Source organism: Maylandia zebra, linkage group LG2 (genome assembly GCF_041146795.1).
Source record: "Maylandia zebra isolate NMK-2024a linkage group LG2, Mzebra_GT3a, whole genome shotgun sequence".
NCBI lineage: Eukaryota > Metazoa > Chordata > Actinopteri > Cichliformes > Cichlidae > Maylandia > Maylandia zebra.
Genome location: NC_135168.1, coordinates 27,778,822 through 27,800,963, shown reverse-complemented (window position 1 = coordinate 27,800,963; position 22,142 = coordinate 27,778,822). Strand labels below are relative to the sequence as shown.

The following is a 22,142-nucleotide window of genomic DNA, read 5'->3' as shown; positions in this document are numbered from 1 at the left end:
CTTTCAGGAAACCTTATTTCCCTGTGTTGGTTTATAACTACTGTTGGCAAACTGCTGTGTAATTAGGTGTATGGGGTCCTCTACAATTCTTGTGGCTTTGTGGATGCAAAAAGTGTCCGCGATGGAGGAAAGAGAGGCTCCAATGATCTTCTCAGCTGTTCCCACTATCCGCTGTAGGGTGTTAAGATCCGATATGGTGCAGTTACCACACCAGACAGTGATGCAGCTGCTTAGGATGCTCTGGAAGTACCTCAGTAGAAGGTGGTGCAGCATCTGGAACACTTAGCCTCATTTTTGCTTTTAGCCCTAATGGTTTCCGCTCAGTTATCACTTATCACTTCTGTCACTCGTTAGCTAACCTAAACTAATTTAGGTCTGTTAGCAGCAGCAACCAATGAAACAAATGACATCACTCTGTAGGGCTGTGCGATATGACCAAAATCTCATATTCCGATATAAGACATTTATCGTCCCGACCACGATATAAAAAATTTAACATTTTCTGTAAATTCTGTGATTCTTGGGCAGCTCGACTTGCGTGAAGTGTTTCGAGCTGGGTGTCCTTTACCTGGAATCCAGTGTTTTAACTCATGCATGAAACTATACATTTTTAGACATAGATTGTAAAGGCCGCCCTTCTCTTTGTGAGTGTTTATTACACGGCATGTTGCGGGGAAAAGCTTGTTCTAACGTTTGAGTCTGAAGTTTATTTTTTAGCACCTGACGGCTCTTTTTGCTTCTCATCCGTAAACACTCTGCATACAGCGGAGCCACGCGATGGTTTTACCGTCATTGTTGCTAACGACAGCACGTAAAAAACAGGCGCTTGTCCGTCCATAGTGTGGTTATATTAAATATAAGAGAAAGAGAGAGCTTTAAGAAATTAATATAGTCACTACAGTGACCATAGAAATAATGAAAAAATATTGCTGTAAACAGTTTATTTTGCGACACCACGAAACAAATGATAGCGTGATAGGAAACGATAGATGTTTTTATATCGTCATCGAACATTTATGGACAATCTGAGAACTGTCGACATTGCCTGGGACGAAGCTGAAGCAGTCGCTGCTGACCGACATCGATGGAGATCACTAGCTGCCCGATGCGCCGCTCGGCGTAGGAGGAACTAAGTGCTAAGTGTGCATCCGATATATATCGTTATATTGAACAGCCCTATCTGTGAATGTTTTTTGTTTTTAAATCAAGCTTCACATACAGTTTGTTTGAGCAGAGCTCCAGGATAGAAATTAGACTGAATACATACATGTTCTCTTTAATAACTCACACAAAGAAAAGAGTGAGAGATCATGTCTAAGACATGTACGCAGAGCTTGCTGTCAGAGTGACAGGAAGTATGAGCACTTTCATATAAGTAAACAACAAACTGGGTTTCTGGTACAGATCAGGCAGCATTACAGCAGGATGTGAGGTCAGCAGTGATGTAATTGGTTATAGTAAGAAGTGCTGTTCTGTTTCTGATGACTGACAGTTTATTACTCTGAATACTTTGACTTTAGTGCAGACAAGCGTCCAGGAAGACTAGCAACCACTGTTGTGGAAGCTAATGGGGTTCCTTATAAATAAACAAATAAACAAACAAGCGTGAACTACTACAGTAATTTGAGTTGTAGTACTGAAACTGTGTCACAAGCATGATGTTAACACAAAGGTCTGGTCCAATCAGAACTCACCATTTAGTGTGACCTCAAAGGCTCCAGTGGACAGGAAGTGAGTCTCCATCATGTTACAGAGGAAGAAGGCCATGAGGCAGGAGAAGATCTGCAACAGAAGCACAGTGTCCGTTACCATGGTAATCAGTAAACAGCACCCATTACCGTGGTAACAGCAGCAGGATAGGCGGACGATTCTACAAGCTAGCGCTCTGATCACACCATAACCTCAGTCATCAGTCTATTCATGAGTGTTTTTCCAAGGTCATTTAAATCATTCCTCAGTTTAAATGAGCTACACTGACAGCCTGGAGAAACAGGGATTGGTGAGATTTGGCCTGTCAAGCTCCTTTTCCATTACTACCTACTGGGATCAACTTGCCACGACTCGGAGCTCATCTACAATCACAATGAACACCGGTGTACCACAAGGCTGTGTGATGAGCCCTTTCGTCTACTCCCTCTTCACCCACGACTGCAGACCGGCTGATGGTTCCAACACCATCATTAAGTTTGCAGATGACACCACGGTGATTGGCCTCATCAGTGACAAGGATGAGGCCGCCTACAGGGAGGAGGTGGATCGTCTGGCTAAGTGGTGCGACAGAAACAACCTGCTGCTTAACACCGAGAAGACCAAGGAGCTCATCGTGGTCTACAGGAGGAATGCTGACCCACATCCACATTAAGGGGACGGCTGTGGAGCGTGTGAGCAGCTTCAAGTTCCTGGGAGTCCACATCTCCGAGGATCTCACCTGGACGACCAACTGCTCCAAGCTGGTCAAGAAGGCTCACCAGCGCCTCTTCTTCTTGAGGACTCTGAGGAAGAACCACCTGTCCTCAGACATCCTGGTGAACTTCTATCGTTGCACCATCGAGAGCATCCTGACCAACTGTATAACAGTCTGGTATGGGAACTGCTCTGCCTCGGACCGGAAGGCGTTGCAGAGGGTCGTGAAAACTGCCCAGCGCATCGCCGGAGCACCACTTCCTGCCATAAAGGACATCTACAGGAAGCGGTGTCTGAAAAGGGCTGGGAAAATCATCAAAGACCCCAGTCACCGTTCACATGGACTCTTCACCCTCCTGCCCTCTGGGAGGCGCTACAGGAGCCTCCGGACTAAGACCACCAGGTACCGGAACAGCTTCTTCCCCACAGCTGTCAGACTCCTGAACTCTGCCTCCTGACATCTGACCCACGTTAAACTCATGGACTGAACACACACACACCCACAATGGACAACTGTACCCTCAAACACACAATAATAACATGGACTGAACCACCACTCACAACCACTAGCACTTTATATAGCCTCTGTAGAAATTATCCACACCCTCACTTATCTTAACTGCACTACTGTATAGCTCTGTGTAAATAATCATTCTGTACATTTGATAATTTTTAATCCTACAACTGTTTACAACTTGCATAGTTCCCATTTCTGTATAGCTGTATATCTCAGATTTCTGTATAGTTTTTTTATTTCATATTTATATCCTGTACATAGCTTGTACTCACTACAGCCTGTACATACTTATAGTTGTACAGTATTCATAACATACTTCACACCGTGTACATTATAACATACCACAATAGACCCATTTCTGTAATATACTTACATATCTATATTATTGCTAATATATATTGTAATATATCTATATCATGGCTAAAGCACTTCTGGATGGATGCAAACTGCATTTCGTTGCCCTGTACCTGTGCATGTGCAATGACAATAAAGTTGAATTCTAATTCTAATTAAAAAAAAAATATGGTGGTTTAGATTTTCGTGAGTGACACACTCTCAGACTCATCGAACGATACTACTGACCAGCCAATCAGTGGCATGCAGTCAGACGATGTCACATTTTAGTACCTGCCCGGATCGATTGGAATCCTGGGAAAGCAGTTACAAAAAAAAAAAAAAAAAAAGTACCAGGTGCTGTGACCTGATGCAAAACCCGGCAAACAGTGATGAACCGTGCAGAGTTGATTTGAGCAGGCACTAATGGAAAAAGAGCTTCAGAGTTAAGAGACTTGAGCTCACCTGTTGGATCCATAACCAGCACTGATTAGTGCATCAGATAGCACAGCGACTATCTGGCTCTTTGGATAAGTTATACTTGCAGATGTTTGAAGAATGAATGGAGAGCAAAGGACTCCAGTAATGTTTTTTTCACAGCAGGTGGGCATGTTCCAGTAGCTCTGATGTCACGGCAAAATGTGTAATAGGCACGCTAGTCCACTGTATCCATTTACACACCCATGTAAAAATTGGATTACCAGCAGGGGGAGCTAATGTATTTAAAGTCAAGTCAGTAGAGAGCAAAAAAACATTAATTCCAGGGTCCTTAATCAGCAAAATCCATTATACTATGCTAATATGTATTTCCATGTAAATGTCTGTATAAACACGTTGCTGTGATTATATTCATGTTGGCTTGAAATAAAACGTCTCCTTCTGCTGGTACTACAGATTACTGCAACTTCTGCAAGCGTGTACATTTCACATTTTGGAGAGGCAAAGCGTGACATGGAAACAGTGGACGAGCGTGTTGATGGAATGGTAGATTTACTGTCATTAGTAAGTCCCACCTGAAACAACAGTGTGGGTGGAGTTTGCCTGTATGTGTCATCAGTTTGTGATTAAACATTATCAGTATTGAACAGCGGCTCAGGCAGCACCAATCAAGAACCACTAACAAACAGCCAATCACGGAGCTATGCACATGTGCTATCTGCTAAGTGCTGGTACCTTGTTGTTCTGACTCCAGGTCCAGGCAGGTGGCGTCTGGAGGTGGAGAAGCGAGAAGGGGTTCTGACCACTGACGATAACCAAAATGGAGAGCAGCTTCAGATACGAGATCAGCTGAGCCGCACACCTGACGGGAGGAGGCAGGTTAGACACAGCTGTAGAGGCTGGGGACAGAGTTTACAGACGGAGCACCTCACCTGCTGAAGCCAGTGGGAGGGTAGTTCTCGCCTTGGATGCGGATGTCCGGGTACACCTCACTGATGGCCTGAGAGTAATCCTGGAAGACTTTACTGTAACCTCAGGAGATACTGAAAGAAGCACATCAGTTAGGTGATTATAATCTGTCACACTTACACACACACACACACTGTCACACACATTAACATTAGCCGATCAATTATCAGGTGTATTTTTTTTATTTTCCCGAAAGACGGACGTTGAAGACAAGAACACCTGCCTTAAGGTGTCCAATTAGATGGTCAGAAGCGAAGCAACTCGAACTTGATCAGCCAACAAAATCCGGGTAGTCTCCAAATTCCAACCGACCAAATGAGCAAAGTTGGGTTACCCGAAGCTCGTTAACGACAAGTATTCACCGCTAGTTAGCGCTGGCGCCGTAGATCACGCCAACTTAACTCGTATTGTCGATGGTTTGTGTTTAGATTTTCACCCACCCTGTCTTTAGTTTCTCTTCACCTCGGTCATTCTCACGGATGCTCACCGCTAGCCTCCGTTAGCTTCTGCGTTAACTCACCAGTACTGGAACCGCAGTACGGGGCCGCTGTAGATCGCCGCCTTAGCGGGCTTTCCCGGTTCCGTGTCCGGGAAGACGGCAGGGTTGTCGGGTGGTTGGTGCCCACTCTGCGAGCTCGACCTTCCGACATAAATGTCCCGGAGGGTGAGCGCCGTGAAGAGGAACAGGGCCACCAGAAGGCCAGTCTGGCTGTACTCCGCCATGACTGCAGTAGTCAAACACAGGAATCGGAAGCAGAACTACATTCGCTGATGCCACGCTTCCGCTCTGCTCTTTCACATTAAAAGAAACGTCCGGCGGGAAAAATGACGGTTTTTGATACATATTCAGCGGGCTTTAAATATTTTGATTGGAGCGATAAAGCTGGTTCGTGTTTAGATAATCTGAAATTTTTTTATCTGAAACATCAGCGGTGCGGTGAAGGGGGGGGGGGTTGTTTTTTTTACTCATCTATAATCACATAGTGACGTCACATTCACCCGACACAAAGTGGTAAACAGTGTAACGTCATAAACGTGGGACACAGCGTAGCGTGTGGTTGGAGGCGCCAAGGTGATAGAACAGATACAAGCAAATAAAATCGGGGATTTAATGATTTATTCAGCCTCTGACCCCGAGCACAGAGCACCTAACGGCTGACGTCACACAGGTACGTTTCCGCTGTACGGTCATGTTAAAGATTGCAATATCGAAGAAAAGAAAAAGGAGGTGTGATTCTGTTCTGAATGATTCAATATGTCGCTTGTCTCTGAGATTGTCATTGTTATTGTTCTAAATAAAGTTCATTAAAAAAAAGATGCAATATCGAGCTGTTAACAGGAGAACGCATGAGATGTCTTTAATTAATGTAGGGGAGAGTGGGGTGAGTTGTGCCAGTTTTTACTTAAAGTGATTTTAAAGCGACCGTAATGTCCAACTAAAACATGTACACATATTTCAGGATGTTGAGCAGTAAAAATGTTCTGACATGTTCAGAACAAAATGACATTCAAATGAAGACGAAATTAACTGCAGTTGTCTTCACAAATCTGGCCTACTCCATAACATCCCAGCTGTTGATGCTACTCACTGCTCCCTTCTGGCTCTACCACCAAGTTTTTGTGATGCGGTTAATGGTTTTATGCACATTTTCTCTATGGGAAATAATTATGAATATTCTCTATTACTTTTTCTTAATAAATGCACACTTAGCCAAACCTGCTTTTGCATGTGATATCCCTGCCAGCTGGATCAAAATCTAATTTCTTTGTGCATGAACTGGCTTTTGAGTATTCACAAAGAAACGAACATATAAAGGCTGCTAGTGCCTTTTAGATGTTGTGTCAAAGACTTGATGGCATTTCCATCTGTAGCATCCAGCCGAACTGAGAAGGCCAGAACTGATGGTTGTTGAATGACTTTTATTATTCCTTGCCGTGTATCAGACAACGAACCAACGTAAGAGCTTATTCCCCTGTCGACTGTAGCTAGAGCCATTCATTTTTCTACTATTGTTTTTCTCTCCCTTTTCTCCATTATCAGTAGTTTGCAGTTTTCTTGCGTCTTTTGTTACATCAAGCTAGTTTCCGTTTGCAACATTCACGTCTGGTCACACAGTAAGTTACTAAAACAAAAGCACAAACATTATATTACGTTATATTATATATTAGCTAGCTTTACATATTCACTTTTACACCATCCATCTTCTTCTTTTCCATGTATCATTTTAATGTCATCCTGGATGTTGATCTTCCTCGCCACCTGATGAATGGACTTCCCTTCTCCACCTCATTCACTCAGTAAACTCTCTCTATTATAACTCTGTGGCATGAGGGTCTGTTTCTGTTTTTGGTCTGAAATTAAGAATGTCACAGTGGAAAACTATAAAAATACAATCTACAGTTACAATAAAATAATATGTTTAAAATATTCATAAGTGTGGCCCCTTGGCACAAATTACCCCAACAACACCATTTTGAAAAAAGGCATCATCCAACAGTTTTGAGTATCGACTCACAGTCTAGCTTACCAAATCTCTAACACATCTGTGAAATGTTTTCAGACTTTTCTATAACTGTTCATACGCAACAATCAAAAACCAAATCACCCCATTTTCCCCTGTGCCAAATAATAGCAGCTGATCTTCACAGCTACCTGATCCGTTTACATATTCCACTCTCCGTGATCAGCAGGTGTTAAACAGCTGACAGGTGAACAGGATGTTTGCAGGTAAACTTGAGGCTTTGTCTGTAGCGTCATGAGGAAAATGTTGGCTTGTTATTTAAGTTACAGAAGGACAGAGGTGTGAGACTAGGTGGAAGACTTTTTGATTTAAAAAAAAAAAAAAAATTCAAATAATTGAATTGTGGTCTGATGAGAATATTGTAGAGCTGGGCGATAGAACGATAACGATATGTATTGCGATATAACTTTTTCTTGATAGAAAAATTAAACTATTGCGATAGACCTTGCCGCTCTTATCCTCTTAAAAAAAAGAAAAAAAAGAACAGCCAATCCAAATTAAGTAGCGCAGAGCCGAACCAATCACAGCCGCAGCGTCACGTGACGTAAAGTGACTTGTTACGTACAGCAGCCAGCCACCGTACCGCCCGGGTAATGGAGGAAATGAGTTTGCTGACTAGAAAAATCAACCGAGCGTGACCACGCTCGGAAGAGAAAACAGATGATGGTTCCAATGCCGGAGAGATTGTCGAACGGAAGAGCCATAGAAGTTCCATAGTGTGAAGGTATTTCGGCTATTTCAAGTCTGACAAAAAACAGAGTAGCGTTCACTGTAAATTGTGCCGAAAGCAAGTCTGGAAATACAATAAACTGGTGCATGCTCAGGCTATGTCCACACGTACCCGGGTATTTTTGAAAATGCAGATTTTTTCTATGCGTTTGCACCTTTCGTCCACACGTAAACGGCGTTTTTGGTCACTGAAAACGAAGATTTTTAAAAACTCCGGCCAGGGTGGATATTTTTGAAAACTCCGTTTTTGTATTTACGTGTGGACTAGAAAAACGGAGAAAACACAGCATCAAAAATGTGCGCATTTTTTGACGTCACACTGTGCGCCACGTTATTGTGTCGGTGAAATGAATTTCTACAATACTGTTACTGTTAATTCTACTCTCTGCAGTGTTTAAATGCTTACATATACACACAGTTACTGTCCCTCCACACATACGACCCGGTTCTGCTTTTATTAGTGATGTGCGGATCGATCCTGAAATATCGATTCCTCCGATACCAGTCATTTATGTTCTAGAATCGATTCTCACATTAAAATATTGATGTTTTTAGTAATTTAGGGTTAATTTGTAGTTTATCATTAACAGCAACACAGTGGAAAGAAACTATAACATTCGGATTGTCTACATTCAACAGCTACAGTGGGGCAAAAAAGTATTTAGTCAGCCACCGATTGTACAAGTTCCCCCACTTAAAATGATGACAGAGGTCAGTAATTTGCACCAGAGGTACACTTCAACTGTGAGAGACAGAATGTGAAAAAAAAATCCATGAATTCACATGGTAGGATTTGTAAAGAATTTATTCGTAAATTAGGGTGGAAAATAAGTATTTGGTCACCTCAAACAAGGAAAATCTCTGGCTCTCACAGACCTGTAACGTCTTCTGTAAGAAGCTTTTCTGTCCCCCACTCGTTACCTGTATGAATGGCACCTGTTTGAACTCATCATCTGTATAAAAGACACCTGTCCACAGCCTCAAACAGTCAGACTCCAAACTCCGCCATGGCCAAGACCAAAGAGCTTTCGAAGGACACCAGGAAAAGTATTGTAGACCTGCACCAGACTGGGAAGAGTGAATCTACAATAGGCAAGCAGCTTGGTGTGAAAAAATCAACTGTGGGAGCAATCATCAAAAAATGGAAGACATACAAGACCACTGATAATCTCCCTCGATCTGGGGCTCCACGCAAGATCTCATCCCGTGGGGTCAAAATGATCATGAGAACGGTGAGCAAAGATCCCAGAACCACACGGGGGGACCTGGTGAATGACCTGCAGAGAGCTGGGACCAAAGTAACAAAGGTCACCATCAGTAACACACTACAACGGCAGGGAATCAAATCCCGCAGTGCCAGACGTGTTCCGCTGCTGAAGCCAGTGCATGTCCAGGCCCGTCTGAAGTTTGCCAGAGAGCACATGGATGATACAGCAGAGGATTGGGAGAATGTCATGTGGTCAGATGAAACCAAAGTAGAACTTTTTGGTATAAACTCAACTCGTCGTGTTTGGAGGAAGAAGAATACTGAGTTGCATCCCAAGAACACCATACCTACTGTGAAGCATGGGGGTGGAAACATCATGCTATGGGGCTGTTTTTCTGCCAAGGGGACAGGACGACTGATCCGTGTTAAGGACAGAATGAATGGGGCCATGTATGGTGAGATTTTGAGCCAAAACCTCCTTCCATCAGTGAGAACTTTGAAGATGAAACGAGGCTGGGTCTTCCAACATGACAATGATCCAAAACACACCGCCCGGGCAACAAAGGAGTGGCTCCGTAAGAAGCATTTGAAAGTCCTGGAGTGGCCTAGCCAGTCTCCAGACCTCAACCCCATAGAAAATCTGTGGCGGGAGTTGAAAGTCCGTGTTGCTCGGCGACAGCCCCAAAACATCACTGCTCTCGAGAAGATCTGCATGGAGGAATGGGCCAAAATACCAGCTACTGTGTGTGCAAACCTGGTAAAGACCTATAGTAAACGTTTGACCTCTGTTATTGCCAACAAAGGTTATGTTACAAAGTATTGAGTTGTATTTTTGTTATTGACCAAATACTTATTTTCCTGATTTACGAATAAATTCTTTACAAATCCTACCATGTGGATTCATGGATTTTTTTTTTCCACATTCTGTCTCTCACAGTTGAAGTGTACCTCTGGTGCAAATTACTGACCTCTGTCATCATTTTAAGTGGGGGAACTTGCACAATCGGTGGCTGACTAAATACTTTTTTGCCCCACTGTACCCTCTTTGCCCTCTTCTGCCTTTCATAGTCATGTGCGAAATACGGCTGTATAAATGGCTCGCAGCCCCTTGGCGCGCGCACTCACAACAATGGCTGAGCCTAATTGTGCAGACGTATTTTACCTCCACAAACAGCTGAGACATGGTTTGCGATACATGTGGCAAAAAAGTGCTCCAAGAGTGAGGTGTTGTGGCTATACTTTCCCAACCTTGAGACCTCAGAATTAGGGAGACAATCAAAAGGGCACATTTTACAGGGTTTATTTATCAGATAAAATACGTTAAATGTCACCGAAACAGCGGGGGTGTCCAAATTCAGAGGCTGCTTCCACCTGAGGACCCGCCCTTCGCGGTCTAAAGAAAGCCGGGTAGTACGTCTTGAGTTCCCTCGGTGGAGTGAAACTCAGCCGTCTGCTCCTTGCTATCTAAAATATAACCGGGCGCTGGCATAAACTCTCGACCGTCTCACACTTTCTTTAATTAGTTTTCTGTTTGATGTTTATTCAGCAGTGTGAAAACCCCGGAGGAACACACCTGTGGGATTAATAAAGTTAAATTTAATTTAATCTAATCTAATAACTTTAATCTCAGCCAAACCGATTTACTCACGAACAAACAAAACACTGAAAAAGCCAAACAATAACATTTTTAAGTTATCAAAGTGACTTATATATCATGTTTAACCCAAGTAGTGAAAGCCTGCGGGGGTTTGAAGACGATGTGTTGATCGGCTCAGATATTTGAAGTTTACACAGCTACATTCTCACCTGAAAACATGTTAAAAGTTGGGTTTTTTTTGCGACCCAGAAAGAGAAAGAAGAGTAATATTAAAACTAAGTAGCTGCCGCCATTGTTGGAAACTGGAATTGGCTCGGCCGCGCTATGAATTCTGCAATATGGTTTTTCAATTTTGTTGTCCAGGTGGAAATTCGGGAGAATGGTGGCTCCGGGATTCTCCCGGAAAAATCGGGAGGGTTGGCATGTTTGGTTGTGGCAACATCACTAACCTTGTCAAACACCTCAGAGTAAATCATATCACAGAATATGAGGCGCGTATGTTGAGACGAACTGAAGAGGAGGAGAGGGACAGGTGCTGCTAGGGCGAGACACACGTCTCTCACAGAGTCCTTTAGTGCTGCAGGCAGGCAACGTGTTCAAATAGCGCATAACTTCAGTTTTTTTTTATTTCTATATGATGAACTCTGCATTATTAAGTGATAAGAACAAGTAATCTGATGTCCTGTAATCATTATGACGCTATAATTTGAGATAAATAAATAAAATACGTTTTTTTGTATAAAGTATCGGTATCTGATCAGTATCGTCGATACCACCCTGAAAAGTACTTGGGATCGGAAAGGAAATCAGTGGTATCGCACATCACTAGCTTCTATGCCCCAGCTTTGTTTACTTTTTCCCACCGAGGCTTCTAGACTTCTGATTGGCCAACATTTCTGCACGGTTAGGAATCTAGCTCCACCTGCTGCTTTGGCATGTTCATAGCAGCGTTTTCCTTCATTTCTGCCTTTATGTGTGGACGGGATTATTTTTTAAAACGAAAACGGAAAATCTCCGTTTTCAAAAATGCCCGTGTATGTGTGGACGTAGCCTCAGTCTCTGACTTTAAGCGCTAATTCGTCATTCGGCTTTTGTCAGACTAAAGTAACTGTTAAAACTGTTTGAAAAGCTCAGCTATACAACAAGGAGAGATTGAGAATTTCCTTTTAGTTCTCAGTTTATTTGATATTGACAAAAGTTAGTCAATTTTGTCTGTTCTTCTGTAAAACAAACTAAGATTTATTTTTAGAATTAATATTTTGTTTCTAAGTGGAATTGACAATTTAGTAGTCTGTTTCGTTTGTTCTATTTTGAAACTTAAACGCTTCAGCGGCTGCCTTTTGTGTAGTTTGCAATATTTGCCTTTATTTATCTGAAAAAGTCTCATGTTCCTTAAGTACATCTACCCTGTTGAACTTATTATGGGAAATAAATATTTAAATAAAAACAAGCTGCTGATTATTTCACATTTCACTTGTGAGCAACGGCACATTTAAATCTTACAAATATAGTTATTTGGCTTATATCGTGATATATATCGTTATCGCCTGAAATGAAAAAAACATATCATGATATGAAAAAATCTTATATCACCCAGCTCTAGAATATTGATATGGGTATGCATTTGAACGAGCTGGACATGGAGCCCATTTTTGTCTTGTCAAACCTCATGAACCAGAGACAGAGACGACATCCAGTGAAAACGACGCAACATCTGCAACACGGAGAGAGCTCACCTGGAACACCGATCACACTCACGTTTGTTTGTTGGCAAACAGGTGAAGTCCTGAAATGTTTCTGATCTCTGAGGAAGGTTTCTCATCGATAAATCGATCACTGCAAAACCTTGAGCTCACAGTTGCTTCACCAATTGTAATAACCTGTAAATAATCTGCTCATGATGGAAGATGAAGAGGAGTCTCATCCTTCCCTTCAGCGTGGTCTCCTACACATGGACTTCATATTTCACTCCATCCTGGTTCCTGTTGCAGTCATATGATATTTTACGGCCGTCCTTTCTGTGTCATCATTTCAGGCCTGTGAGGGTTACCATGTTAAGTGTGGGGGGCTCGTCGAGGATCTTCAGCCTTCCCATACGAGGATTCTGCTCAGCTGTGATCTACAGGAAGTCACTTCCACCTGTCATCACCTCTCCTGGCAACTACCTCCATAGATCAGGAGGGGGGGCACACGTGTCAGGTGTGCGGGCCCTGTCAGGTGGCAGCAGCGATGCTGCAGGTGGGTGGTACAGCAGCCTGGCGGACTCGACCCCAGTTCACCTGTGTGAACAGCTCCTGGTGAGCGTACAGGAGGCGAGCGGGTTGCCATGGTGGTTTAGCATCTGCGTAGCGACGCTGTCAGTGAGGACGCTCGTCACTCTGCCGCTCGCTGCCTACCAGCTGGTTGTCATCTCTAAGGTCAGTGACGCAGGGCTTCACATATAAGATAAGATAAGATAACCTTTATTAGTCCCACACGTGGGAAACTTGTTTTGTCACCGCAGAAAGTGGACAGTGCAAAGTTACATAGCAAAAACTGGAGCACACTGGAACACAATAAGAATAAGGTACTGTACACAACTGTACAGAATAGAATAAAATACTATATACAATAGGATAAAAATAGAATACAAATGCTTTATACAACTGAGTAGAAATACAACTTTGTTGGAAAAAGAGCATTGCACTTAGTCTTATTGCACATGTGTGGATGTGTGGATGTGTGTGTTTGATCAGTTGAAGTCTTTGTTGTGGAGTCTGATAGCAGTGGGGAGCAAAGACCTGTGAAATCTCTCCGTCCCACATCGTGGGTGCCGCAGCCACTGAAGGAGCTGCTCAGTGCTGTCAAAGTCTCCTGCATGGGGTGGGAGATGTTGTCCTACAGGGATGACAGCTTGGCCACCATTCTCCTGTCACTCAACACCTCCACTGGGTCCAGAGGGCATCCTAGAACAGAGCTGGCCCCTTCGGATCAGCCTGTTCAGTCTCTTCCTGTCCCCAGCAGAGATGCTGCCACCCCAGCAAACCACACCGTAAAAGATGGCCACCACAGAGTCATAGAAAGTCTTCAGGAGTGGGCCCTCCACTCCAAAAGACCTGAGTCTCCGCAGCAGGTACAGCCTGCTCTGCCCTTTCCTGTAGAGGGCGTCTGAATTATGAATCCAGTCCAGTTTATTGTTCAGATGAACACCAAGGTACCTGTAGCTGTCTACAGCCTCAATGTCCATACCTTGGATGTTCAGTGGTTGCAGTGGAGGATGTTTGTGCCTGTGGAAGTCTACCACCAGCTCCTTGGTTTTACTGGTGTTGATGTGGAGGTAGTTCAGCTGGCACCAGTCCACAAAGCCTTGGGTCAGTTCTCTGTACTCCCTGTCGTCCCCATCAGTGATGAGGCAGACTATTGCAGAGTCATCAGAGAACTTCTGCAGGAAGCACTGGGTGGAGCTATGGGAGAAGTCTGCAGTGTAGATGGTGAAGAGGAACGGAGCTAGAACCGTTCCCTGTGGGGCCCCGTACTGCAGACGACCCTGTCCGACACACAGCCCTGAGTTCTCACATACTCTGGTCCGTCGGTGAGGTAGTCCAGAATCATGTGGTGAGGTGATGATCCACTCCAGAGTTCTCCAGCTTGTCCTTCAGGACCGTGGGCAGAATGGTGTTAAAGGCACTGGAGAAATCAAAGAACATGATTCTCACAGTGCTACCAGCGGTCTCCAAGTGAGAGAGGGAGCGATGTAGGAGGTGGATGACGGCATCATCCGCTCCAATGCCAGGCTGGTAGGCAAACTGAAGTGGGTCCAGTGATGAGCTCACAAGGCGCCGAAGCTGAGCCAGGACCAGCCGCTCCAGGGTCTTCGTCAGGTGGGATGTCAGAGCCACCATCTTGTACAGTGGGGCAAAAAAGTATTTAGTCAGCCACCGATTGTGCAAGTTCCCCCACTTAAAATGATGACAGAGGTCAGTAATTTGCACCAGAGGTACACTTCAACTGTGAGAGACAGAATGTGGAAAAAAAATCCATGAATTCACATGGTAGGATTTGTAAGGAATTTATACGTAAATTAGGGTGGAAAATAAGTATTTGGTCACCTCAAACAAGGAAAATCTCTGGCTCTCACAGACCTGTAACGTCTTCTGTAAGAAGCTTTTCTGTCCCCCACTCGTTACCTGTATGAATGGCACCTGTTTGAACTCATCATCTGTATAAAAGACACCTGTCCACAGCCTCAAACAGTCAGACTCCAAACTCCGCCATGGCCAAGACCAAAGAGCTTTCGAAGGACACCAGGAAAAGTATTGTAGACCTGCACCAGACTGGGAAGAGTGAATCTACAATAGGCAAGCAGCTTGGTGTGAAAAAATCAACTGTGGGAGCAATCATCAGAAAATGGAAGACATACAAGACCACTGATAATCTCCCTCGATCTGGGGCTCCACGCAAGATCTCATCCCGTGGGGTCAAAATGATCATGAGAACGGTGAGCAAAGATCCCAGAACCACACGGGGGACCTGGTGAATGACCTGCAGAGAGCTGGGACCAAAGTAACAAAGGTCACCATCAGTAACACACTACAACGGCAGGGAATCAAATCCCGCAGTGCCAGACGTGTTCCGCTGCTGAAGCCAGTGCATGTCCAGGCCCGTCTGAAGTTTGCCACAGAGCACATGGATGATACAGCAGAGGATTGGGAGAATGTCATGTGGTCAGATGAAACCAAAGTAGAACTTTTTGGTATAAACTCAACTCGTCGTGTTTGGAGGAAGAAGAATACAGAGTTGCATCCCAAGAACACCATACCTACTGTGAAGCATGGGGGTGGAAACATCATGCTATGGGGCTGTTTTTCTGCCAAGGGGACAGGACGACTGATCCGTGTTAAGGACAGAATGAATGGGGTCATGTATCGTGAGATTTTGAGCCAAAACCTCCTTCCATCAGTGAGAACTTTGAGATGAAACGAGGCTGGGTCTTCCAACATGACAATGATCCAAAACACACCGCCCGGGCAACAAAGGAGTGGCTCCGTAAGAAGCATTTGAAAGTCCTGGAGTGGCCTAGCCAGTCTCCAGACCTCAACCCCATAGAAAATCTGTGGCGGGAGTTGAAAGTCCGTGTTGCTCGGCGACAGCCCCAAAACATCACTGCTCTCGAGAAGATCTGCATGGAGGAATGGGCCAAAATACCAGCTACTGTGTGTGCAAACCTGGTAAAGACCTATAGTAAACGTTTGACCTCTGTTATTGCCAACAAAGCTTATGTTACAAAGTATTGAGTTGTATTTTTGTTATTGACCAAATACTTATTTTCCTGATTTACGAATAAATTCTTTACAAATCCTACCATGTGGATTCATGGATTTTTTTTTTCCACATTCTGTCTCTCACAGTTGAAGTGTACCTCTGGTGCAAATTACTGACCTCTGTCATCATTTTAAGTGGGGGAACTTGCACAATCGGTGGCTGACTAAATACTCTTTTGCCCCACTGTAGCTGTTGAAGGTCATCTGTGCAGTGTCATTGCAGTAGTTACCAGAGTCACCTCACAATGACAAGGTTGCTGCTTCAGCTCGTTCTTCCTGTGTGATCCTGTTTCTGGCTGTAGGTGAGGCGGATGAGTGCAGAGTGCAGACCCTTTCTTTCACTGCATGAAAGCAGACTTAAACATGTTTGATGGTTTAAAATACTTTGAGTGGTCAGTAAGAGGGGAAAGGTCTGTCTGTGTCCACAGACTCATCCAACATACTTAATGCTGGTCACATGATCTCAGGTCAGAGTTTGAGGGTCTCATGATGTTTTTGCCGCCTCTAATCCATCTTTGTGCTTCTAAAAGAAAATCCAGCACTCCCACGTCTCTACATCTGACCTTAAATCAGACTGTAGTTTGTCCTCAGAGAGAAGAAATATTTCAGGAATCCAGACATTTTTCCCTCCCCCTTCTCTCCCACGAATTCTGTCCTCCTCGTCCTCCTCCTCGTGTCCTTTTAAACTGAAATGAAAAAGGAAGCCTCTGAGAATCTCAGATGACACATCAGCTTTTAACCGCCTTTAAGTTACTTTACTTTACCTCATCATGTTTTGGAGGAATACTCTGCAGCTGCCTCTGAGTTTATCTAGTCAGAAGCATCCGTTTATTTAAGGTGCTTTTTTCCCCCGTGAGATGTCCCAAAAAAGTTCCAGTTGGTCAGAGCAAAGATATAAGCTTTATCTAAAGCAGCCCCTTAGTTCCTGCAATGAAAAACCCACAAAACTAACTATTATTAACCAACCCCCCAGAATCTAACCATAGTAACCTTCAGGTGATGTGCAGGTGGAGGCACTACAGGCTGAAATCTCTGAGCTGGCCAAGAGACTACGCTATGAAGTGTCAGTCACAGCAAGAGAGAGAAGCTGGACGGAGAGAGAGAGCCGGTGAGACACAACTAACAGACTTAAAACAACAACAAACAAATACATTCAAAGAAACAAAAAAAAAAACATCCAATAGACAGCATACAACCAGTCAGTCTGTCCTCCTGCCAGGTTCCAGTTCAAGAAGAACCTGCGGCGGATCGTCTCTCAGCTCTACGTCAGAGATAACTGTCACCCCTTCAAAGCCAGTCTGCTGGTCTGGGTTCAGCTGCCACTCTGGATCAGTCTGTCTCTGGCTCTCCGAAATCTGAGCCTGGATCAGTCTGGTAAGAACCTGGACCAAATGAAACTAACCTAACCCAGCCCAAAATTATGAGGTAGGATACAGTACTGTGCAAAAGTCTTGAGCCACCCCTCATGTCTTAAAATTTTTGACTTTCCTGTATTTTTGTTAAGTGCTCTTGTGCGATAGTTCTCTTACGCGCTCATTCTTTTCCCTCCCTGCGACGTACAGCAGCTGGAGCTTCAGCTAGCAGACATACTGCGTGACAAACTGCACACAAACAGGCTGATATCATGAATAAGAGACAAAGAGAAATGCTTAAGGCACAGAGAAAAAAACAACTGAAACAGGCTGCATAATATATTTACCTATATGTTTGCAAACTTCGAAAAATTGGTGCACCTGCTCAAGAGTCATGCATAGTACCGTGACTTTTACCTGGTCCAGGATGTAGTCTACACCACTCCCAATCCAGGACCTCTGTTTTTCCTGCAGACCTGCAGGGGGCGCTGGCAGCAGGAGGTGCTCTGTGGTTCCCTGACCTCACCATACCGGACTCCACCTTGATCCTACCTGTCTGTCTGGGACTCGCCAACCTGCTCATCGTAGAGGTCAGTTTGTCAGCAGTATGTAATTAGCTGATCAGTGGTGTAATCAATCTAAGCTTCCTGTGCACTTCTTCTTCAGGTCTTTTCTCTGCAGAGAGTCGCAGCGTCTCGAACCCAGCGGCTGGTCTTGAACACCGTTAGAGGATTTTCTCTGCTGATGATCCCAATCGCTGCCACGGTGCCCTCTGTGAGTTTAAGGTGTAGTCCATCACATTGTCTGCCTGAGGTCTTAGACCAGGTCAGAACAGCCATTTGACATTCAGGAAAAAAGTTACAAGCTGAAATTTACAAAAAAGAAAAACATTTTAATCATAAAACATGCGTACTACACCTGCAGGGAAAATAACCTTTACACATTACAGCCCACTTAGACATGTGTACACCTGGACCGCCCTCATTTCCCGACCACTACACGTCCCATTCAACCTGAACAAGAACTTGAATTTGATCTGTGATCAAATGGGACACCATGGGACACATGGAGACTGAGTCTTATTCATTCACACAGCACAAATATGCAGGTGATGAAGGTGTAGTAAGCTGGTTAACATGAGACAAAAATGGCATTAAATAAATAAATAAATATAATTTTATTTATATAGCACCTTTCTAGACAGAGTCACAAAGTGCTGCACATAGGATAATAAAAGGGTAAAACAGACAATATAAAACTTAAGAAATTTAACCAAAAACAGTCTTAAAAAAGGTGAGTTTTGAGTTTTTTAAAAACAACTACCGAGTCCACAGATCTTAATGTATGAGGGAGAGCGTTCCACAGTCTCGGGGCCACAGTGGCAAAAGCTCTGTCACCCTTAGTTCTCATCTTAGTCTGTTTTATAGCAAGTAAGCCCTGATCAGATGACCTCAGGGACCTGCTAGGGATATAGGGCTGTAGCAGATCGGAGATGTAGGCTGGTGCCAGTCCATGCAAGGCTCTAAACTGAACCATTGAACTGGTGGACAGTAGGGCTGCTCGATTATGGCAAAAATGATAATCACGATTATTTTCACTGAAATTGAGATCACGATTATTTGACGATATTTATTTAACCCTTTAAGACCTACTATAGAACCAAGTCCACCAGAGCTTTTTTTTTTTTTTTTACATGCTGTAGTGCCATTTGTGGGAGCATTTCAAGTTGCTATACATCAATACAACTGTTATAGCCCATATTTTAATAATATGTATGCATTAAGTCCATAGTAATTATATAAATTGCAAAAAAGTGCAATAAACTACAAAAAAAATTGAAAATTGCTTTTGTTTTGTTTACATATATTTCTACTTGGAGAAATTTAAGAGGTTTATCCCTCAAAACTTTAAATACAATAAAGTTGCAAAAAATAGTTTCCCACCACAGGAAATTTATTTTGAGTGTCTTCATAGTTTTATTTTGGAGATACAGCAATTTTTATATACACTGCAGGAAAAACAAAAAACAATCCTATGATGCAAATTTGCAAAGAAAACAGCATGTGCATCATTTCACTGTGGGAAGTGTTACGAACAGCTGATTGGAACGGCAAAGCGTGTTTCTGGAATATTATGTTTTTGTTCCTGCAAGCGCTTTTTATGCAATTTTTGGAAAGCTATATGTGGAACGAAACAGTGACCGAGGACAAGCTGATGGCATAAGATGTAAGTACAACTCCTCCGGTTTCATATGCAAAACAAATTATTGCGCTAGCTTACACGGTTCAGGTTCTACAGGGATTTAAAAATAGTTACGCAAAACGGAGCGTGCTGCTCTGACCGGCTTTAAAGGGTTAACAATGACTTTAAAAAAATAATATAAAATAGTGTGCAACACCACTGAAGTTTTTTTTTTTTTAAACTCTCTTTTCAACCAACGGCAGTCACTCTCCAAATAACTTCTGCTTAGCTTTCCGAGCTTCCCTCGGGTCCTCTTAATCAGCGGTCTCCAACCTTTTTTGCGCCACGGACCGGTTTATGCCCGACAATATTTTCACGGACCGGCCTTTAAGGTGTCGCGGATAAATGAGGGAGGGGCTAATAATCGGCTCAGTCATTTTTAATGATCGTTGAAAGCCCAGATCGTAATCGTGATTAAAATTCGATTAATTGAGCAGCCCTAGTGGACAGTTATAAGTATTTGGGGGTTGTTCTTGATAAGACCCTGTCCTTTGAGTCACATCTTGCTGCTACAGTGAAAAAGGTTCAACAAAGACTGTACTTTTTAAGGAGGTTGAGAGGTTTTAATGTTTCATCTGAAATGATGACTCTTTTTTTATAAAAGTTTTATTGAATCTGTTTTAACTTTCTGTATCATTGCTTGGTACGGTAATATGTCCCTGAATAATAAGACCAGACTTAACAACCTGGTTAAAGTGGCTGGCAATATTTCAGGGAGGTCTCAGGTCCAGGTTGTGGACTTTTATAACAGGCAGGTACTGAGGAAGGCGACCTCTGTCCTGTTGTATTCAGGACAGAGGTCCTGAACACAACTCTTTAATGATTTTCAACTGCTTCCATGAGATCGTCGTTATAAAGTGCCTGCAGTGAAGACAAAGAGATATAGATTGTCTTTTGTACCTAGTGCTATTATCATAGTTAATAACACTAAACCATAAGTGTTGTTGCCATTGCACATTGCACTTTTTTGATGAAAAATCTAGGTTGTTTTATCAGGCTTATATTATTTTGGTGAGTGTATGTGATGTGTTGGTTGTCTGTTTGTTTGTACGGACATACTGCAAATCAATTTCCCATTAGGGACAATAAAGTTACCATTGACCATTGAAATATCAAGACCAGGACCTTAAAATGTACTCTAAATTCAACAGGAAGCCAGTGTGGCTGAAATAGCAATGGTGTCACATGTGAATACTTGGAGGATCTTGTCAAAAGTCTAGCTGCAGCGTTTTGCACAACCTACAGATGATCCAGAGAACCTTTGCTTAGACACATAAACAAAGAGTTACAATAGTCCAAGCGTGAGGAAATAAATGCATGTATAGCTATCTCCAGTTCAGGGCAAAATAAAATAGGGCTTAACTTAGCCACATTTCTTAAATAATAAAAACAAGACCAGACCAGAGAATTCACATGCCCATCCAATGTGAGAGTCGAGTCAAAAGTGACAACTAAATTCCTGATAGAGGATTTAACATACACAGGAAGAGGACCAAGGGCTTTCACTATCTGGGATACAAATCTGTCTGGAGCACATACGAGGACTTCAGTTTTCCCCTCGTTGAGTTGGAGGAAATTTACAGCCATCCAACGTTTGATGGAATCTAAGCATTCTAAGGCATTCTTCATCCTTCACATCAGCTGATCATGAGTGTCATAGCCCCGCCCTCTCTGAGCCTGATCTGAGCTCTAATTGGCTTATATCTCTTACAGGTAAAAGATTATTATGGCCACTGAATGGTTTAGGTGATTAAGTTGATCTGTATATAAGTGAAAGTTTTTAATCTCTCCACAGTCTGTGAAATGTCGGTACTGCCACCTACGAGCTTTACACTGGTGAGCTCGTTCTCCCGACATTTGTGAGTGAAGCAGCATTTGCCTCGTTTCCTGTTCATAAACACAGCTCTGACTGAGGAATGTTTCATGTTCAGATCTGCCAAGTCAACGAATGTTTGAACGTGTTGAGTCGCTCCCGCATTCCTGTCAGGTCATCAGATTAAAGTGTCTGTTCAGGGTTTTATTTTGAAAGAATGTTCCTGTGTATTAATCAGATTAAGGTGTTTTATTCTGAAAGTGTCTCACTGTGTCTCTCCTCACAGTCCATGGCTCTGTACTGGTTTGCTTCCAGTCTGGTGGGATTCAGTCACAACCTCCTCCTTCGCTCTCCTTCAATCTGCCGACTCTTGCAACTGTCGACTCCTCACTCGACATCTCCATACAGAGACCTACTGACCGCCTTCTTCGCCAAATACCGCAAATGACCGCGCTGTCAGATAATACAGCTGCAAACACCTACAAAACAAATTGAGGACAGCAAACTGACTCAGTTTAATATTTACTAGCTGCCTGGGTCCACCTGATGGAAAAAAAAAAACAACCAAAAACAGCTGACTGTAACTTCCTGTCAGAGTTTAAAGTCCTATAAAGTCAGATAAACGTCTGCGATGATGTGATCACCTCAGATATTTAAAGTGTTTGATGTTAATCTGAGATGTGTCTGTCTGGTCATAAATAAAGTCACTTCAGACTGTGAA

General features: G+C 43.2%; 2 protein-coding genes across 3 annotated transcripts in view; one reads left to right on the top strand and one right to left on the bottom strand.

Moving 5' to 3' along the window:
- selenot2 (selenoprotein T, 2) overlaps nucleotides 1-5,428 on the bottom strand; it is an 11,795-nt gene extending 6,367 nt beyond the window's left edge. The window contains exons 1-4 of the mRNA XM_004563631.3: nucleotides 5,181-5,428; nucleotides 4,624-4,734; nucleotides 4,427-4,553; nucleotides 1,695-1,782 (exon numbers count right to left, since the gene is read on the bottom strand). Of these exons, the coding sequence (XP_004563688.2) occupies nucleotides 1,695-1,782; nucleotides 4,427-4,553; nucleotides 4,624-4,734; nucleotides 5,181-5,383 (529 nt within the window). The 5' untranslated portion in view covers nucleotides 5,384-5,428. The remainder of the gene's footprint in view (nucleotides 1-1,694; nucleotides 1,783-4,426; nucleotides 4,554-4,623; nucleotides 4,735-5,180) is intronic.
- cox18 (cytochrome c oxidase assembly factor COX18) lies at nucleotides 4,625-22,142 on the top strand. 2 transcript variants are annotated; one of them, XM_012922554.4, is made up of 7 exons: nucleotides 4,625-4,756; nucleotides 12,751-13,132; nucleotides 17,023-17,123; nucleotides 17,235-17,389; nucleotides 17,842-17,957; nucleotides 18,034-18,141; nucleotides 21,708-22,142. In XM_012922554.4, exons 2-7 carry the CDS (start codon nucleotides 12,767-12,769, stop codon nucleotides 21,867-21,869), a joined length of 1,008 nt encoding a protein of 335 aa, XP_012778008.3. In that variant the 5' UTR covers nucleotides 4,625-4,756; nucleotides 12,751-12,766; the 3' UTR covers nucleotides 21,870-22,142. The 2 variants fall into 2 exon arrangements, with proteins under 2 accessions (XP_012778008.3, XP_023008540.3); XM_023152772.3 differs by lacking the exon at nucleotides 4,625-4,756 and adding an exon at nucleotides 5,676-5,829.

Bases quoted from the DNA above. Each gene is read 5' to 3' on its own strand.
- cox18 (XM_012922554.4), top strand. From the start codon at position 12,767: ATGTTAAGTGTGGGGGGCTCGTCGAGGATCTTCAGCCTTCCCATACGA. The intron at 17,124-17,234 runs GTGAGACACAAC...TCCTCCTGCCAG, and splicing joins TGGACGGAGAGAGAGAGCCG to GTTCCAGTTCAAGAAGAACC. The intron at 17,958-18,033 runs GTCAGTTTGTCA...CTTCTTCTTCAG, and splicing joins CCAACCTGCTCATCGTAGAG to GTCTTTTCTCTGCAGAGAGT.